At 34.2% G+C, this 22,172-nt stretch overlaps 1 protein-coding gene across 11 annotated transcripts in view; it reads right to left on the bottom strand.

Moving 5' to 3' along the window:
* The window catches only part of LRRC7 (leucine rich repeat containing 7), a 560,700-nt gene that overhangs the window by 235,087 nt on the left and 303,441 nt on the right, over positions 1–22,172 (bottom strand). Inside the window, exon 8 of one of the 11 annotated variants that reach the window (XM_058717003.1) lies at positions 4,496–5,338. The exons of the other annotated variants lie outside the window; for them this stretch is intronic. Coding sequence (XP_058572986.1) covers positions 5,332–5,338 — 7 coding nt within the window. The 3' untranslated portion in view covers positions 4,496–5,331. Of the gene's footprint in view, positions 1–4,495; positions 5,339–22,172 lie in introns of those variants that run through there. 11 annotated transcript variants of the gene reach the window in all.

The following is a 22,172-nucleotide window of genomic DNA, read 5'->3' on the forward strand; positions in this document are numbered from 1 at the left end:
CGGGGCTCGAACTCAACGGACCGCGAGATCGTGACCTGAGCCGAAGTCGGACGCCCAACCGACTGAGCCACCCAGGCGCCCCATTTTTTTTTAAGTAACTAGTAATCTATACAAGTAACTCCAAAGCTTGCATTATCTTCAGTCCTACAGTATAGCCAGATCAGCAGGGCAGCCCTTCTAGCTAGTGAGGTAAAGCTTGAAAGTAAGCTTAGGGAATGTTCCAGAAGCCTTATCTTCTTTTGCAGAAAGAACTTTAATTTTTTCAATACTTGGGTAGCCTAATAATGCCACCGACATGCTTCTCCAACTGAACAAGAATTCCTAAACCAATCTTGCATTCTCTAAAAAACTGCAGTTCTAATCTCAGTGTAATGATCACATTGTCCCAAGTGGTTTTCCAAGCAAAATACAGTTTGTTCTAGATTCACTTTTGAGCTTTTATACTTTAACTGCAGATGTCAGTCTGTCATGATTTCTTGGCTTTCTCTACAGTAATGCATTCTTCAGAGAGGTGATTTTAACTTAAGAAGCTAACAAAGCTTGTGATATCTACAGATAGTAGCCACAAAAGTCCTATTTACAAATATTTACAATGTTTACAAATACCTATTACAAACCTTTAAGATGGGAATGAAATTGAAATTTGAGATTTAGTCTTCAGCAAATTTTATTAAAATATCTAGATATGTTTTCTTCTACTTTCACATTACTGTGCATTTCTGATTCTTCTACCCTCACTGAAATGTCTTTTTATGCCATCCTATCCTCACCATCTTAGGTCCTCTGTCCTTCACACAGTGAAGGATATGCTTCACACAGTGGCCAGGCTCACAGGACATCCTTCTTCTACATCTTGTTTTCCTAGTATGCATTTTCTCATTGGGACTGGAATATTGCTGTTCTGTTTGTCTCCTAACAATCTGACAGAAACCTCAGAAACATTATGCTAAGTGAAAGAAGCCAGACAAAGAGACTACATGTATGATTTCACTTACATGAAATGCTCAGGAAAGGAAATTTATAAAGACAGAAAGCAGATTAGTTGTTCCTTCGGGCTGTTGTGGGAACTGATATAAAAATGAGGATAGATTGCAAATGAGCACAAGGAATTTTTGGTGGGCGTGATGGAAATGTTCAAAACTGCATTGTGGTGATGATCACAAAACTCTATAAATTTGCTCAAAACTATTGAATTATACATTTAAAATGGGTGAGCTTTATGCTGTGCAATATATACCTCAGTAAAGCTGTGAAAAAAAGAATCTGAGTGACTTTTTTCCGTAGTGACCTTAGCTGGGAGGGTACATGAGAATTCTTACTTAAATTTTATTCCATCACTCACAAATCTAACTTACCATTTCTCTGTTTAAACCTGTTTCATTAAAACCTCATCATTGCCCACTAAATGAAGTCTAACCATGGCACATGACCCCCTCCATCATGGTTACTCTTTCCTCATGCGTACTATTTGCACATTTAATTACCTGTGATATGTTCTTTAGCAACACTCCTTTTCCTACTGCCCACTGTTTAAATTACAATTTATTGTCCAAAAGAATCCTCCAACTTCATGTCCTTTGCAATTCCTACGTGGACTTTACCAATAGGATTAAGTATTTCTTTGCACTATTTCTGTTCATTCATCACACTTGTATAATCCCATGTAATATGCTGTATTGTATGTAATGCATTACTTCTCTATGTTCCTTACCTGATTGTAACCTGCTTAACACAAAGGCATCTGTTGTACTTAGTGTGTCTAATAATAGTCATAATGTTTAGCACACAGTAGGTCTTCAATCAATGCTTACTGAAGTGGACTGAACTAAAGATTTGTATTTGCTCCAAAATTTGCCCAAGTGGTGAATAAGACTTTGGATTTCAAATGTTATATCCATATGTATCATACCTCTGAAACCAAAGAAAGCTGTATGTGGGAGGAGGAAGACACAATTACTGGTTTGACAGATTTTTACCTCAATGAGATTTTGAGCAACTATGTAGTCTGTACATCCTCAGGCTGTTCTAACCTTCTTCTATTCTGAACCTGTCATTTTTACTGTACTGACATCCAGTTGCTGTACATTTGTCCTACTAATATTTGATTTTTATGCTGATAAATAAATATAAATTATCTGTTTTTATTCAGTTTATGTTGATCACTAATGGCAGAAGCAAACAACATAAAATAAAACATACAACACCTAACACGGCTTTGTTACATTTTGTTTTTTTTACTAAAAACTGAAAAACTGATAGGACAATCATATACACATGTATATATATACATACATATATATATACATATATATATATGTATATACATATGGTGTGTGTGTGTGTGTGTGTGTGTGTGACAAAATTTAGATGACCTGCTTGTTTTGTTCTAGGAAAAGTTGACTTGATTAAAAAAATACAAATTGGCAAAATTTTTGGTAAAATTTGATATGAACAGAAAAATAGGGATGGGAGAGTATATGAAATTCTTAATGAACTTGCAAGAAACTGTAACTTCTAAGAAACACAGGGAAGATTTATCCTATTTTCTGAGGCATTCCTAAGAATCATAAAAATTGGATTTTGCTTCATGAGATGTTAGTAAGACGGTAAGGGCAATTCAGCATGTTGCTTACATGGTGGCCCAGGTTTCTGGGAGTGACATTTATATCATGAGAGAGAAAAAGTTCTGCTTGACTTGGTGTCCTGGAGGATGGATAAGCATATATTGAGATTCCCTCCTGTTAAGGGTTATTTTGTGTTTTAGTTTTGTTTTTTATCGAGTACATTTTGTTAAATTCTGGTTTAATATGCCAATCCCATTACCCATGAATTTATAATCAACATATTTCTAAGAGGCAGCACAATAGGAAATTATTATTATTTCAATAACTCCAAATGCAAAATACATTTTGTTCTCTTACCATTTCATCTAGTTAAAAATAGATCTAGAGGCTAAAAATTATGTAACTACAAAAAGAACACACTTAATATTTTAGTTAAATTGGTATGTGTGATTCCTCTTAGAATAAAATTAGAGTGATATAAACATTGTGAATGAATTTACCATAATTTATACTTGTTGGGACATTAACAGTGATGCATAACATCCACAGGGGTCAAAAATGAATCAAGTATTATATTCAGTGGTATTAGTTTAAATTTTACTTTTGTAATCACTTCTGCTGATGCAGTTTTAAACCATTCCAGTTTTGACAATAGTTATTCAAGTTAGTTGTTAATTTCTTCTCATTAAGAAAAGTTTCCTTGGGGCTCCTGGGTGGCTCAGTTGGTTAAGTGTCCGACTTCTGCTCAGGTCATGGTCTCATGGTTTGTGAGTTCAAGTCCCAAGTCAGGCTTTGTACTGACAGCTCAGAGCCTAGAGATTGATTCGGATTCTATGTCTCCCTCTCTCTCTCTGCTCCTTCCCCTGCTCGCACTCTGTCTCTCTTGCTCTCTCAAAAATAAATAAATGTTGAAAAAAAACTTTTAAAAAGACGTTTCCTTTATCTACAAATACAAGCTTTCAACTGTAATTATCATAAGACCAGAAACTCAAAATGGTTTACTGTAGTAAGATCATGCCAACAAAATAATTATCCACCAGAACTTCTGCACATTGCTATAGACTTAATTGCAGCTTTATAAGACTTTAAAACTTTAACAATGGAAAGTCCAGTTTCTCCCTTGGAACATAATAGAGACAGAACAGCAGTATTTCCTTAATCGTTAAACCCCCTTTCATGCAGAATGTTTTAAATAATCTCTAAAATGGCATATAAAGGACATGGTGAGAACATATTATAAATTTACACTAAAATAGCCCAATTTATTTTAAAGCAGAGTCAGAGATTTACTTCTGTGTTCGTAGAATAGCAACAAACCCTTTAAAATACAGGTTCTAAAGATATAGGCAATGTATCTAAGAATGACAGAAATCAATTAACATATGGCACACGCAGCTAAAAGTGATATTGTACAATTAAGTGGATTTATGGATTTTTACCTACAGATCTTCACAAGTACTCCCAAAAAATCAGCATTCACACAATTTTAACCAAAAAACCAACATAGTTTCTTATGTATATGTGCTTTTTACAAAGGGCTACGCATTTTAGGACATAATTTTATTATTTTATATAGTTCACATAATTAAAATACATTAAAACAGAATAGAAACATTCAGAAAAGTGCATTTCAACTCTGTAGTGTAGGTTTTGCAAAAAATGGCCATTTGTAACATCCTAAATGACAAAATGGAATAGAAATAAAACAAAACAAAAAGGAAGAGCTATTAAGCTCGATGTATACAATAAAACGAGGATAAATTCTTTGTATCTTGCTTTGTTCCAAAAAACAAGTTAAGATGGGGTAAAGGATGAATATGTCATACTGCACCACGATGAAGCCCTCTGTAAATTGAATTTCAAACTCTTCAAAGTTTCAGTATGAAACATACCCTACTTCCAAGTCCTATGTATACAGTGTTAAAAGTACATGCACCCGCTATGTTGATTGTTATTTATTTTGCAAAAACATCATTACAAAGACTCATTTTACATGCAAATTGAAATGCTTTAAGTCATTGAACTGTACAGATAAAGCCAAGGTGGTTAATTAACAAATGTGTTTTATATAACTATTTCACAGTAAATCACATAAAATGCAAGTATACCTAAACCAATCAATCACTGGCTTTTCATATTTTGACTTGGGGCCATGTGGGAATAATCTATCACTTTGGAAAATAATTTCACAATGAAACATTATTTGAGAGTACAGCAGAAAAACTGGGCAACCATATTTTGTCTCTGAAGAATATAACTGACTAGAAAAATTCTCCTATTTCCTACATTAGGATGACTTCTAAAATGAATTATTCTGATCTATTCAAAAATACTCATACAGAAATTATCTGTGACAGCAGCTTTATATTACAAATAATGAAATAAATTTGAGAATATATGGGTATTAATGTTTTCCTGGGACCGAGAAAATGTTGTATTCATTGAAATTTAAGGCAACTGAACACACTTGTAACAAAAATCAGTTTTCTCAGTATTAGTCAGAAACGTCATTGTTAAACTTTAACAAAGACCAAACATTTTGCATAAATCTAGGGAGTAGGAAGGCAGCCCCCATCAGCAGGCAGCACACCAAAAATGTTTGGTTTCAATAATACAGTTTGGGAGAACTACCTCTACAAAGTCTACTCGTGCTGATGCTCCTGATGCTGCCATTTCTGACGCCCGAAAAGCTGCTGCCTCCACATCCTCTGTTGTAGGTGTCACTGTATAGTCTCAGGCGATTGGGCAAGGGGCACACTCTGGATCTTCAGATGCTAAGATGAGAAAAATCAATTTCAATGCCCAAAAGATGGAACTCCTAATGCAGAAGGTGACTAAAATAATTACCTATTGGTCTACAGGACAGGGAAGTGGGATGTTTGTTCGTTTTTACGTAATTCCATAGAAATAGGTTTTAAACAAGATTGTTGTAAGGAGGTACAGCTCTAGGATTAGGAAGCATTTTAGACAAGAAAGAAACAAAAGTACACTGAGTGGAATTGGACCAGATGACTGAAAACATGCATACTCCCTGAAAGGAGAAAGCAAAATATTCACATAAAGATCGTTGAGTGATATTTTCCCATGAAAATAATCTGCTTAAACTTCCATTTCCAAGGTAATTTCTGCTCATTTAAATTAATTCTCTACAATAACAAACATTATTGATGAATGCCGTTTAAGGCAGAATATGAATGGATCCATTGGTATTTTACTCTGAATTTCAGCATTCCATTTTCTCTCTGAAAATAACAGACTTTATTTTATGAATATCTTCTGTTATATGAAATTTTCTTCTTAAATATATCAGTTCCCATCATACATAGAATAATTCAGCTTAATCTGTATAGTGTTTGAGAAAAAGCTTTTATATGAGAAGATATCACTGAAAGAAACCAGTAAGAGATATATATGAAAGAGGACATACTGTAGAAAACTGCATTGTATAAAAAGAATTTTGATTGAAAGAATGTTTTGGGTTGTAACAATTGATCATTGCTCCCATTTTTAAAATTAAATATTTAAACCACAGCTTTTGCCCAGCATCTTTACACTGTAATAAAAATATGTGTAATTTGTATCTTGAAACATAATTTTTTATAAATCATTGACTTGAATGCAAAATGATAAATGCAAATGTTGGAACAAAACAATTTACAAAATATTTACCGGCTCTGGAAACACAGAAGTAGTGCAATTTAAAATACCATGGTTATTTTTAATTAAATCAGTAAAGTAACCATCTTTTTTATTTAAAAAATGGCATTCTTATGACAGTCATTTATACAGCTTATGCACCTGAATCCATTTTATTTGATATACTGTAAAGGGACAAATGATCACAAATTATACTGACAGATTCTTATTGAATATAATTTTTCAGCAGGAGCCATCCTGAATCAATTAATCATGCCATTACTCTAATTCTGCTCTCCATTTTTTCCAGAAAAGTCACCAATCGCGTTTCACTTAATGACTTATACATATTTTATTTACAATTTTTGATGCACTACATTTTTTCAAATTCATTAAATGCTATAACTTTCCTAACATGTAATGATTTAAAAATTGGATATGCTTAAAAACAAAGCAAATCATGGCTTCTCACATAAAAGCAATTATGGTTATACATAATATTAAATGATAATTGAATGCTTTAGCTACAATAGAAATTCTCTTTGCCCCATCTAAAGAGACTGCTATATTTTCAATTAAAAAATAAAAATGTATTTTTACATTACAATATTTTTGCATACAACTGAAATTAGTGCACATTAATCTTAAAGCATTTTCACAGAAGGCAAGAAATAGAGTCCTCAAACCATATATAATTATTAATTATATTAGAAGAATTTGGCAAATTTTCTAAAAGTTGAACAATTCCAGGCTTATAAGAGGCAGATTAAGAATGCACATAAACTATTTGAATAAAAATTACTTATCTGCATGTTTAATTGGCAGGCGATACATAGATTCTTTGTGAGGATATTTTGCCTCACAGATATTGCTAGAATTTTAGTTTCATTATTTCTTGCTTGGTGTAATGTGATGTAGTTATTTAAAAGAGATGTTTATTTACAAACTGACATGGCTATTTCACATCATTATTTTAATGATCCCAATATATAGTCCATATTCTTATTATTAAGAATTAAATCCATATTCTTAACTTTAGTGACATAAGGAAAATAACAGCACGTGCAAATATTACAAAAATATTAATTTTATATTTTATATATTCTACTGTATTTTATAAGGTAGATGTAGATAATACTATGTAGCTTCAGTTCAAATTCAAGTTGAATATAATTGTACACTTCGTGTATTTTTCTTGAATAATTTGAAATATGCAGTTGGATAGCTGCCAGACTCAAAATAATTAAATCTTAGAGTTTTGTCTCAGATCTCTCTGCCTTATCATTTGACCTTCTCATAGGGCATATAGATTATTCAAGAATGAATTTGTCTAACGGAATAGTAATATAGCATTCAGTATTCTCATTCCAATATTGAACCAGCCAGAATTCAACAGCACCTGAAATCTTAAAGTATTACAGAATCCAGTTTGTCTTTGAAGATAGGGCACAAGTACAAATCATTTGTTTAAACATCAAAGGCGATTAATAGATAAATCTTTATAATGGCAAGTAACATTTTATTCTTTAGATACGTTGGATAAAATTCCCCAATCCATGTGTCATTTGCAGTATAAGCTTATTAAAACTCAAGGAACAAAGAATGTGCTTTTATCACAAAATGTAGTCATTTGACAAATAAGAAAATTTAGGCTATAAATATTATTTGTATATAAAAGGTTGAAGTAATAATAAATAATAAAATGCAATTATGTACCAGCTAAATCAACTTCTGAGATTCCTTTGTTCTAAAACATACCTTATAATATTTAAAAACGTTTTGTTGATACACTAAGGTATCTCAAAGGAGTTTAATTTTTTTGTTTTTTGCTTTGTTTTTTGTTTTTGTTTTGTTTTGTTTTGTTTTTTTTGCACGAGAGAGAGAGCATGCGTGAAAGAATTGGGGAGGGGCAGAAGGAGAGGGAGAGAAAGAATCTTAAGCAGGCTCCACAACTGTGACATCATGACCTGAGGTGAAATCACAAGTCAGATGCTTAACCAACTGAGCCACCTGGGCACCTCAGGAGTTTAATAAATAAGTGGAAGAGTGTTTTAACTATGGTAAGTCACTACAGAAGTAATGCGTTTAGAGGTATACAAGTGAGGGAGTGACAAGATTCTGTTTGATGAATTAAAGAAATAATTCAGAGATAACCTATGATCGAGTCTTTATTTTTTAATAAGAGATAAGCATAAAGAAGAAATTCTAGGCATATGGAATTGCATGTATAAACAATATTAAAAATTTGGAGCAAATGACTTCTAAATGGTCAGTATTCTTTTACAAAGGAGCTTAACATGGAAGGAGTTGTTGAAAAATGAAGCAATTTATCACATGTCCTTATACATTAATTCTATACCCCATTCTTTTTGTTTAGCCTAAAAAAATATTTCTTCACCTATTTTGGTCAAATTCTTACTTGTGCATTTAATCCCAGATCCTACCAATCTTTTCTGGGAAGGATCAGGTTTATTAAGTTTTCCTCTGTTTCTTCTTCAGTGACATCCTCTCTACTGGTTCCTTATTCTTGGGCTGTGTGCAACCTACAAGTCAGCTATCTCCTCTTCTACCCATAACATGTATACTTTATGCCTAGCTCATGTTAACATTTATTTCTTATTCACTGAACTAAAATTCGTTGAGCAGCTGCTTTGTGCCAGGCAATGTATTGAACAATGGAGAGCAAGATGAGTTGGTCTCTGTCTTCCTTTCTCCTCTTCTGAAAAAGGCAGTCTATCTTCCTTCTTCATCAAATGTTCAGTCATCACCCCACTGCTCTCTAGATTTCTTGCCTCAATTTATTTTTTTAAATAATTTTTTTAAATGTTTATTTATTTTTGAGAGAGAGAGAGAGACAGAGCATGAGTGGGGGAGGGACAGAGAGAGAGGGAGACACAGAATCCAAAGCAGGCTCCAGGCTCCACACTGTCAGCACAGAGCCTGACGCGGGGCTCAAACTTACAAACCATGAGATCATGACCTGAGCTGAACTCAGACACTCAATCAGCTGAGCCACCCAGATGCCCTTACCCCTCCAATTTAATGAAACTGCCTTGCTCTTAGGGAGTTAGTATCGCTAGTGGTGAGTCTGACAGTTTTGGTGAATAGAAAGCAATCTAGAACTGACACCCACATCTCCTGCTATCTGCTGACTTTAAGCTAGTTATTTGACTTTCCTTGAGTCATCATATTCTTAATGTATGAAACAGTCACAATGACACTTACCTCAGTTTACTGGGTGAAGCTCAAAATGAAATATAATGTATGCCTTATAGCTCTTTACCCAGGGCCCGGCACATAAAAGTTCAAGGAGTTGTTGTTAGGTATCAGTGTCCAAAAATCTTTCTGATTCCAAATCCTACTAACAGTTCTTGGTCTTTATCTTTTTGGGATTTCTTTGCTTTCTTTGCCTATTGATTATTCCCTTCATCAAAGCTCTTCCTTAAATTCTACACACAGTGATCTTGTGCTTCATCTCACACATTATTGTCTTCTTTTCTACCTATTCTGTAAATGTTGGTTTTCTGTTCTAACTCCATTGCTCTCATCACTCAATACACAAAGATCTGCTCCCACAATCTAAAATAACATATGTACTAACGATGCTTACATCTATCCTTCCAACCAAATTTTCTTTGAGCTTCAGATTCCTATATTTAACTGTATTCCCGGTATAGAATTGAATCTTCTTAAATTGAATTCATTGTTTCCCCTTTAAACCAGCTGTTCTCTCTGGACTTTTTAAAAAAATATTCATTTACCTTCACTGATTTACATTCATTATTCTGAAGTACATCATGAGTTCTTACCTGGATTATTACAACTGCCTGTTAATCTGTTCCCTCTTCCTGAAATCCATATTCCACATGGTTACCAAAGGACGTTTAATCACACCACCCTCTTATGAGCTGAATAGTCTCCCTTGCCCTCCAAATTCATATGTTGAAGTCTTAATTCCCAGTACTTCAGAATGTGACTGTATTTGGAAATAAGGTCTTTAAAGAGATAATTAATTTAAAATGAGGTCACTCAGGGGGACCTTAACCTAATATAACTGGTGTCTTTATAAGAAGAGGTGATTAGGATATAGATTCACAGAGGGAAGTAAAGACACAGAGAAAAGACAGCCATTCACAAATCAAGGAGAGAGACCTCAGAATAAACCAATTTTGCTGAAATTCTGATTTTGGACTGCTTGTTTCCAGATGTGAGAAAATAAATTTCTGTTGTTTAAGATGCTCAGTCTGTAATACTTTGTTATGGTAACCTTAGCAAAAGAATATACTACCCTGTTATATTTCTTTAACAGTTGTTCAAAGTACATGAGATAGAATCTCAACATAATAAGCCTCCCTAGAGCTACCACACCTTTCTATTTAGCTTCCTTTCTGACCCTTGTGTGTCGTCATACTAAACTTAAAAGACCCTCCACTGCTTATAGTTCACTGCCCAACTGTATTCCTTACCTTCGTACTTCTGCTACTACTGTCCTTTTAACTGGGCTGATTTCTATCCAGTCCTTTAGATCAACTTAATTATTATATTTCCTAATTTGATTTTTAAGAAACGTAGAAGTAAGAGCTGTAAAACATGGATACATAGAGAAATGGGGGAAATCACCATAACCTTTAACCCTAATATGACCATTATAACTCCTTAATCTTTTCCTTCTAGCTAATTAAGACTGATGTTTACACAACTGAAATTTTACTATATGAGTAATTTTGCATTCTGTGTTTATTTGATTCGATATTATTCTTTAAGCATTTTTTATTATTAAAAAACACATAATTAATGTAACCATTAATGACTCCATAATATATTTTACCATGTTGGTTTACCTTGATTAATCTAATCATTCTTCCACAATTAGAAATCTGTAAGTTTTCACTGAATGGGCTTAATAATGAATTGTGTGTTGTAATTCCCAAACTTTTAATTCTAGACTTCTCTCTTTGTCTTTGCATCTGTTTATGAGTTAGTCCTCATTACCAGAGCATTTTACCAAAACTTAGTCCAGAACAAACCTCAGTATTTCCAACTATTACATTCTCACCCCTCCCATATCTCCCAAACCTCTTTTCCACCTCTACCACAGTAATTCACCAAGTCTCCCAAACTAGCAGCCAGTGGGTCATCCTGACTTTTCTTTCTGTCAGCCTTTCCTAATTCAAATTCAATCATTCACTGAAATGTTTTGACTGTCTCCTAAGTAGATCTGTGTCTTTCCTCTCCACTCTACTGTCATTGATATAAACTCTTTCACATGATCTCTAGGCCACTGAAATGGCCCCTAAATCAACCCCCTCTGTCTCCAGATTCCTCAATTCTATCTTCCTCAAATTGCTTCATAACTTTCACCATAACTGTTAAAGATATAAATCCGATCATGTCAGTCCATAGCTTAATAGCTTCAGTGGATCGCTGGATCCTTCAAAACCATGTCCTAACTGTGGTGTTGAATAAATAACTGAGTTATTTACTGAGATGTTACCTTTTTTAAATTTTACAAATACTTGGAATTCAAATGCAGTTTTTGTTTCCATGAGGATTAAATTGGAAAGGTTCTTAATGACATTCCACTGATTTCAGATTTTGCTTCAGGTTGGCTTTAATAAATTGTCTTGTACGTTCCAAATTAAAACAAACAAACAAACAAACCTATATTCCAACCATTTCTCATGGCACTGTAATAGGTGTTTTATATATATATATTTATATATATAATATATATAAACTTATATATATAATATATAATATTTATAAAATATTATATATTTATATATAAATAACATACATTAATATATAATTATATATTGTAACTTATACATTAAATATATATTTTGCTATTCAATCCTTTTTGCAACCCCCTGAGGAAATCAGCCTGACTTTTCCATTTCATAGTAGTATTTCTTGAAAAACTATACTGTGACTTTACATAAGTGTCTGTGTGCCTGAATCCACCCCCAAACTGGGAACTTGGAAAAACAAAGTATAAAAAATAAAAATTATTAAAGAATTTAAATACTCGTGTCGGCAAAATCTTCACTGGAGGTTTGAGGTAGGAAGAATATTAAAAGAGAAAGAGGAGACTAAAAAGTATCCTTGGATAAAATCATAATCAGAATAGAAATAAAATATTTTTTCATTTCTAAATTCCTTTGGCATGGAGACATACAATAATTCTGTGAAGCTCTCCATAATGGAGCCTTTACTAAAGTAGGTTAGGGGTGCCTGGGTAGCTCAGTCAATTGAGGGTCCGACTTTGGCTCAGGTCATGATCCCACGGATCGTGAGTTCAAGCCCTGCATCAGACTCGCTGCTGTCAATGGAGAGCCTGCTTTGGATCCTCTGTCCCCCTCTCTCTCTTCCCCTCCCCTGCTTGTGTTTTCTCTCTCTCTCTCTCTCTCTCAAAAATAAATAAGCTTTAAATAAAAATAAAGTAGTTTATTTATACCAGTGTCCCACAGGACCTGAAAAAAATAAGACTTCGTACTCCTACTGTAAGTTTAAATATATATAAACTTCTCAAGGTTTAGTCAATTCACAAATGCTGGAAAAACAATAAACATATTGCTAAAAACATTATTACTCTAAGAATAACTCATTAAATCACACACAGTAATCAATAGAAGTACACATTCATCATTTCAAACATGGAAACTTAATGGAGCCTTGACGGTAAGCAATAATTACCAAAGAAACACTAATGTAGAATTGATATTCAGCACTAACAAATTAATTTTGAAGCTAATTGAAAAGAAACTTTCTTTGAATAACACTACTATATTGTTATAATTTTTTATTATACTTTTAAATAATGTTCTGATGCATTCATTATATGGGGAAGGAGTATAATAAGAAGTTTTGTGAACAAGAAATGGTAAGTAACCCTTGGAATCAGAAGGTACAAGTCTGAAAAGTCTGGATGCCATCAGATCCTAACCCTTAAAACTTATTTAAATGTACTTTGGGAGAATGAAAAGATATCTAGCCCTCTGTAGTGTGTCACAGATTTCTGGTTCCACACATTCTCTCTATTTTTTGCTCCATTTTGTGGAAATTAATAAAGGGAAGGCTCAGTAAAATGGGGCAGGAAGGATAGAAGGGGAGGCAACAGAGGGAGCTGTACCACTCAAGGCCAATTATGGGAAGAACTGTCCATTACCAGACCCCAACAGAAGAATCATTGACAGGAAAGAATCATCAATTACAGTGCTATCCATGCCTCCCCAGAAAGAAATGTGTACACCGAATCTCTTATAAGAAATTGACTACCCACCCCTGCAACTCAGCCAATGAGAAACCATAGTCACCCATAATCACACAGGCTTTTCTCCAAAGGACTCATGCTCAAAACAACCCTCACGGCTTGCCCCTTCTCCATAAAATAATGTTCCTTTCCTTTGTTTGTTGGACTTGTCTATGGTTTTGCCATAGCTTCCATGTCCTGAATTGAAATCCTCGGTTATTCCCAAGTAAACCCATTTTTACTGTAAAATAACTGTTTTTTGTTTTGTTTTGTGTTGTTGTTGTTAAGGTTAACAATGCCCAGACCCTACAGCTTTGGCACCTCTGGCAGCTCTGGCAAGGCAACCCTATCTGCTCTGAAAACCACATCTCCCATAAAGAACCTTTAGCTTTAGTGGACAGGAATTAAGGAGAACATTCTACTTTCTCTCATTTTATCCACCTATTATTTTCTTTGTTTCAGATGTAGTGACTTAAGAAAAATTTTAAAACACAACAAATCTACTTTTTCTATTAGAATGCTCACCCTTCTGGGCTCTATCATTTCAAAATTTGAGTGTTAAAAATAATAATCAAAAAGAATGAAATCTTGTCATTTGCAACAACATGGATGGAACTAGAGTGTATTAGGCTAAATGAAATAAGTTAGAGAAAGAGAAATATCATATGGTTTCAGTCATATGTCGAATTTAAGAAACAAAACAGATGAACACAGGGGAAGGGAGGGAAAAATAAGATAAAAACAGAGAGGGAAACAAACCATGAGAGATTCTTAAATACAGAGAACAAACTGAGGGCTGCTGGAGGGGTGGTGGGTGGGGGGATGGGCTAAATGGGTGATGGGCATTAAGGAGGGCATTTGTTTGGACGAGAACTGGGTATTATATGCATGTGATGAACCACTGGGTCCTACTCCTGAAACCAGTAGTACACTGTATGTTAATTAACTTGAATTTAAACAAATAAATTAAAAAATAATAATAATACACCTAAAGCAAAAGTGTCCTGTTGAATTTTATTTGGGTTTCTTTCTTTTGCCATTTGATAATTTGCTATCTTGACCACTACAAATCTACTCATGATTAAAAGTTAGATGAGGTACATTTAGGCAAAGTTATTTTTTTCCAAGCATTCCATCCACCACTAAATATTCTTTTTCACTTGGCAATAGCACTTTAGAGCTATGTCTTCAATCATTACTGCTAGTGAATCTAAAGTTATCCTGGTCACAGGCTGATTTTCAGGTCACTCTTAAAGTGACTAGAACTTTGCTCAGTGGCTCTGTCTTTGTCGTTTATATAAAAGGAACTCTCTTGGGTGGTTCACTTATTCTGATGCTCTTGAGACCTTAATCTCTTGGCTATTGGAATCTGGTGGCTATTAGTGTTGACATCAAAAGTTCACTATGGCTCCATTACATCAGCTACCATTAGTTCTTCCTTCTGATAATTAGTTTTTGAAACATAGTGGTTATTTAATGAGTATTTGTTGAATACTGGACAGATGTCTTGCAGATTGTCAACTGGCATCTCTACTAGGACCATAGAAGGTATGTAAGTACTTGCATCGGTGCTTAGGTAATCCTTTTCAGGCAAAGGAAGTTATTTTTGCAGGTTTGTTGAGGTTTGGGTAGAAGTAGTTCCCCTCTACTAGGATGTTCTCAAGTAGAACAACTAGAATCACCTCATATTTATACTTTTGGTTTATACTCATTCTATCTCTCATGGTTAACTGCAGCAAGGAACTTTCTGGCTGCAAAAAAGAAACCAACTTATCTTTGTGACCTCATATTCCTCTTTACTAGAAAAAATAGTGAACTTCCCTTGGACAGCAATAGTTGCCATATATTTATTAGTAAGTGTCAGCCTGCACTGTATTATTTATTATTCTAAATATTCAAGCTTCCTTAACATATGATATGGTATTGCCTCCATGACTCTCTGTATCTAGTTTACAAAGATTGTAATCACACCTTTTCCTTTGTTACAAAGTTCCTCACTGTAGACTACAAGATGTTAAACCCTTTGTTTTAAGCAGTATTTCATCAGTGGTAGAAATCTTGGAAACCATCTTTCAATCTGATGATGTAATTGCCATGTTGCCTTATCTTCCAACACTTCAAATACAGGGCTCTAGAGAATTAATGTTCTTTTTTAAATATCAACAAACATGAAATAAAATTAGTGAATAAATTACTTACTGAGTATTGCCTGTCACAGTGTTTGGAATATCCCAAATGGGTTTCACTATCCTTCTGTTCTGACCAGTATGTTTTTTTATACACATAATGTATATGTTTGAAGCTGTGTTGAATATCATCTTGGGCTTTTATTTTTAAGTTTGTCAAATGAATTCATCTATCCATTCATCCATCCAACAACCATCCTTCTATTTATTCTACACACTTACTACTGCTTTAGGTAATGTTGAAAGAAATATGAAAGACATTCTGCTATAAAGGAAATTATAGGCCTGTGAGGAAAACAGGCAAGTAGATAAACAATTATAGTATAACAGGATATATATATATTTTCTTTTTTCTTTCTTTTTTTTTTTTGAGAGAAAAAGAGAGCATGAGCAGGGGATGGGGGGAGAAGAGAGAGAGAGAGAGAGAGAGAGAGAGAGAGAATCTTAAGCAGGCTCCACACTCAGTGCCGAGCCCAATGTGGGGCTTAATCCCACCACCCTGACATCATGACCTGCGCTGAAATTAAGAGTTGGATACTCAATCAAATGAGCTGTGCCCCTATGTATTTTTTTAAATTTTATTTCTTTTTGCTATGAGAGCACAGAAAATGGATGGCTAGGACAATCTGAGTGGGTTCAGAAAAGGATTTCTGTAAGAGCTTATCTCCAGTGAGTTATAAAGGATAAGTAAATTAGTTAATCAAAGAGTAGGGAAAGATGTACCAGGCAGAAGAAACAATGTACATAAAGACCCAGAGATAAGAGTATATAATTCAGGATGACTGGAGCATGGAGTGTGAGGAGGAGGAAGTGGTGACCAGAGACAGGAGAGAGAGTTGAGGGGCAGGTCACAAAGAGCCATTACTTAAGGAGGGTAGATATTTTCTTCTTGAGGGTCATTGAAGTTATTAAGGATTTCAAGGTAGAAAATGACTTAAAATTTGCATTTCAACTTTGGAAAAAGAGAGTGGAGTGTGACAAGAGTGAGGCAGGAAAATGGGTGATTTTAATAGCTGAGGAATGAGATTAACAATAACCTGAATTAAAGCAATGGTAATGGAGATTAGAAGGGAAAACGTATTTAAAAGTAACTATTCAAAGTTGTAATTTTACACTGACTTATGTGAGTATTTGATTAGTAGCTGTCTCTTTTATTAAATATAAGCTCCCTGAGTCCAAAGATAGTGTTTGGTTTTGCCCCACCACCATATTTCCTATACATAACACAGTGCCTGACATACAAGTGCTTAATAAGTGTTTGTTGAATGAATTCTATAAATGAATAAATTCAAAAAGTACATTCATATTAAATGTATACTATGAGCTAAACAATATACTGGGCAGTGAGCATACAGTGATGAACAGACTAGGCAAGATTCCTATTCTCATGGAGAAATTTTAGAAAGGTGAGACATAAGTAATAAGAGAATTTGTGATAGTAATCAGTGTTATAAAGAAATTAAAATAAGGTTTTGGGGAAGTGATGGGGTGGGAGTGGCTACTTTAAATTGGAGGTTTATCAAAGACTTTTGGGACAAGTGACATTTGATTTAAGATTTAGATGATAAAAAAGGAGGCAGCCACGGATGGATCTGGGAGCAGAGAGTTCCAGACAGAAGGAAATGAATAAGCGAATTAGACAGATTTGACAGAACTTGTTGACTGATTGGATGTGGGAGTAAGAAATAGGCTTAGGATGATTCACAGGATCTAGAAAATGTTATTTCCATTATTTCTAAATGAGCTTAGAGATACTGGAAAAATTATAGATAGTGATGTAAATGGTAAGTTCATCGTTGGAACTGTTGACTTTATGGTACCTGTGATGCACTGAAATATATAGGTTATTCACTTTTAAGATTCTTCCTAAGAACAGAAAGGATACAGACTACAACTCTAAAGGATTGTTGCAATAGTGTTCTCTAGGTTAAGTTCTTATTTGACAATATCTTCAGTTGACTGCATTTGCTGAAAGTCTTCCCAATACCTTCTGCTATTCAGGGCCAGTAGACACTCTCCTGTTCCAAAATTTTCTGTTAATGTGGTCATCTAAATACAGCATGACTATTAATTATCGGTAGGCTTGAGATAGGGCTATTTATTTCCAGGAGAAATCTGGAATCTGGACTCTTCGACTGTGCTTTTCACTATAATGCTTCAGTACTCTTTTAATATCTGCTTTCTTATAAAAATAGATTGACTTCTGTTGAAAGAGGCCCAGATCTTTTGGGATCTCATCATATACTTCTGTCCAGCAAAATAACCTATATGTCATATGTCAGGACTACTACCACTGTTTCATGTTCTACCTAGGGGGTTGAATTCAAATTTGTGTTTCCAATACTGTTTTGGGCTGTAGGTAGTTCCCACTGTGCAATAGATGAAAAGAGGGGAAATTAAACTTCTTTACTGAGGATACTTTTGGTTAATTTTGGAAGGTGTTGTACTGACTGATGACCATCCAAGGTACGAAGTGCTCTTTGCATCAGACATACCAGAGGGTGCCCTTCTACATAAATGCACAGCTACTGCAACTTCACAATGAAATATGATCTCAGTAGAGAAGGCTCAACCCCAAGGAATTGGACCTGATAAACCTGTCCTACTTGTCAGATAACTTTAAAAGTGCCAGAAAGCTAGACTGCCTCATACAAATTCTAAGATTGTTTTGTCCAATTGAAAACCTTTGGAATTACAAGGGAAGATGGGTTAAATAAATATTGAACTTTAAAAAAAAAATTTTTTTTAACGTTTATTTCTTTTGAGACAGAGACAGAGCATGAATGGGGGAGGATCAGAGAGAGGGAGACACAGAATCCGGAACAGGCTCCAGGCTCTGAGCTGTCAGCACAGAGCCCGACGCGGGGCTCAAACTCACGGACCACGAGACCATGACCTGAGCCGAAGTCGGCCGCTCAACCGACTGAGCCACCCAGGCTCTCCAATATTGAAATTTTTTAATGAGTAATTTGGGGAGAAATAATATTTTTATGACATTAATATTCTTATAAATGAAATGATATGTATTTCCATTCATTCAGATCTTCTTTTATGACTTTTGATTAGGAATTATAGTTTTTCTTCATAAGAAGTATGCCTTTCTGTTTAAATTTATTCCTAAATATTACTTAGTTCTGGTTCATATTGGGAATGAAACATTTATTTCCATTTCTTTTATCTATTTTTTTCTAGAATGGAAAAAATATTGATATTCATATATACTTATTTTGTCTCCAACCACATGGAAAACACCTTAATCATTTTAGTAATATATTATGGCTTAGATTCACTAAATGTACATAAGTATGATTGTATGGTTAGTAAGTAATATAACTGTCACTATCAGTTACTTCTACCTGATTCATTGAGAAGACAGCTTTATCCTTGAAACCTTATCTACCTTTAAGAGTTATACAATATTGGGCAAATTGTTCAACCTCTGTAAGGCTTATTTTCCTCATCTATAAAATGTAAACTGGTAATGGTATCTATATTACAGTCATGCCATTTGGATTAAATATATCGATAATACAAAACACATTTGTACAATGCCTGGAAGGTATAAAACCCTGTGAAATGTTGGCCGTTATTATTATTATTCCTGCTGAGGAATTCACAGGCAGAAAATCAGTTTTAAGTAATAACTGTAAATTGTCCACTAGTATGGCTTCCTAACAATATTTAAAGGGAGAATAGATATAAGATTTTTAAATAGGCTAGCTATAAGGGCTTGGTTTCTTCTGGAGAACAACAGGTTCTCCATGCAATATGGAAAAAAAAAATAACCCAAACAAAAAATACAAAGATATCTGATTATTTAGCAAAATACAATCCAACAAAGCATACATATTTCATCCAATAAGCCTTTTCAGATTAAAAAACAGTAACAGTTAAAAAAAACTCTTATCATAGAATTGATGTCTGCATAAAGAAAGAAAAATAAAAGAGAAAGAGAATGGTGAATTAAATTTTGTGAATTGTGGGAACCAGTGGAAAAGAGAGAATTGAACTTATAAGTCATAACTACAGCAGAAATAAATATGTCCAGTATAAATGTCTGCTCACATCATTTAGTTCAATTTAACTTCTTAATAAAAGAAAAGTAATAATTTCTCCAAAAAAAACATATTGAAATGTAATTCTCAAGGAAAGTTTTTGTTGATTTAAAAATGGATCAAAATTAACACATTGTATTTGTCGGTTTCCATACTGTTTTGAAACTTTCCATACTGTTTTGAAGTCCTCATTCCTTTCTGAACTTTGCTAACTCTTAACAAAATCATTACGTTCCGAGAAAGGTTGACAACACTTAAATTTTTATAATTTAGCTAAGAAAAGCTTCCGCAAAAGTGATTAATTTACACTTGTCAAAGGAAAGAGATTTAATATCAGAATCCATTAACCCTAACTGCCACCAGTGAAAAATAAAACGGAAGAAAAATTCTTAGCTCAATTTATAATAAAAACCTATACTAACTGAAAAGAGAAGACAGAATATTCGGGTTAGCTGTTTGTCAATAGAACATTGGATTTGGGGATCATAATCAATATAATAATGATAGTTTTGATAATACATATATAGTAAATCTATTATATAGGCATGTAATACTAATATAATATGTTAGAAAAGCTAAAGAATAAACTTCAATCTGAATAATGCAAGAATCACAATGCATGTGTTATCTGCACATTAAAAAGTGTTTAAATTTGTCTTCATCTAATTTTTGGAAATTATAAAAAATCAATTCTGATACATTTATTAATGTAATCTTCCTACATACAGATGGTACAAAGTGAGCCACTCTCAGCAGAAACATGCCCATATTATGGGCCATGTATGAAGCAGTGTATTTGGGTTTGGGTTGACCTAGGAAAACTTTTTTGAGGGGAGCAGTGGGGCTTATTTTTGTTTGTAAATAGTGACATTTATTTCCTGATCAGTTACCTAGGTTTAAGAGTACACTTTATAGTTGCAAAAACCATTTCCTTAAACTTTATCCTTTATAGAGCTTTATAAAGTGTCTTTGCCTCATTAATACCATTTTATATTAAACACATGATTGGAATATAAATACAATCCAAGCTTTACCCTTCTTATTTCTGTGTAAAGGGGCTCTTTGTTGGACATCGACAGAAATTCAACTAACTGAGTTAAAAAAAATTTTTTTTTTAATGTTTATTTTTGAGAGAGTGAGAGAGCATGAGTAGGGGAGGGGCAGAGAGGGAGGTACGAATCCAAAGCAAGCTCCAGGCTCTGAGATGTCAGCACAGAGCCCATCACAGGGCTTGAACTCACAAATTGTGAGATGGTGACCTGAGCCGAAGCTGGATGCTTAACCAACTGAGCCACCCAGGCGCCCCCAACTAACTGAGTTTTATGCATACACCTATTCAAAAAAATTATAATCTTCCTTATAAAAAAACAACAGTAAGTTATCTTGCCTCTTCGAAGCTATATGGAGCAAGATTATCATTTTAATAACTATTCTTTCTGTGTCACAGAATCAGGAATAAGGACCTTTGCTAAATAGTTTCCTTAACACCAGCGATCCTCTATTGAAATTGCCTCATCAGAAGACTCACCAAGAAAACATTTGCAGTAGGAAAGAAATGAATAATTAAATCAAGTCAAACATCTAGGACTACTTTTTTTTTTTTATTTTAGAGAGAGAGAAAAAGAAAAAGTGTGGGGGGGGGGTTGAGGAGAGGAGAAGAGCACAGAGAGAGAGAGAGAGAGAGAGAGAATCTTGAGCAGAGCTCCATGCAGAGCTCCATCTCATGACCCTGGGATAATGATCTGAGCCAAAATCAAGAGTCTGTCGCTCAACCAATGAGGCACCCAAGTGTCCCTGTAGATCTACTTCTTAAATTTTCATAATTTGAATGGGTTATTTTAGGCTGAGGTTTGTATTTTCTTTTTGTATTCTCTATAGGTTTTCTCATACTATAAATTATGGTATCATGCTTTGGACATATTAAGAGGTTCATGGCACATTAAAGAAGTCAGCAATAATTCAATGCAGTAGCTATGAGAGTTTAACAATATCACATAGTATTTATGAAAGCACCCATAACATTAAATTATTCCTTATTCATCCTTATGTACTTTTTGTCTGTTTGAATAATACTGTTTACTGCCTTTACCTGAATTAGAATATATTCAGGAGAAAAATTATCATTTGTTTCAATAGGCATGCCATCTTCTTTTGGTAGGGGCTGACTGACTCTATGCTCTGTTCTCTTATTTATGGAAGTCGTGTCCCTTTCCACCCACTGTCAGAGTCCCCACTCAGGACAGTATTCTGCCTGATGCTCACTGCCATAATAATATGGCTGTCCAATTAAAGCAAAAATAACATTTATATGTTAATTGCGTTTGGCTTGCTTTTGAAATGTTGATGAGGTTCTCCAGTGCCACAGCATTCTGGCTAAGAACAACTTGTCTAAATTAAAATTAGCCAGGGGCACCTGGGTGGCTCATCGGTTAAGCATCCGACTTCGGCTCAGGTCATGATCTCACGGTCCGTGAGTTCG

The sequence above is a fragment of the Neofelis nebulosa genome, chromosome 2, assembly GCF_028018385.1.
Source record: "Neofelis nebulosa isolate mNeoNeb1 chromosome 2, mNeoNeb1.pri, whole genome shotgun sequence".
Lineage (NCBI taxonomy): Eukaryota > Metazoa > Chordata > Mammalia > Carnivora > Felidae > Neofelis > Neofelis nebulosa.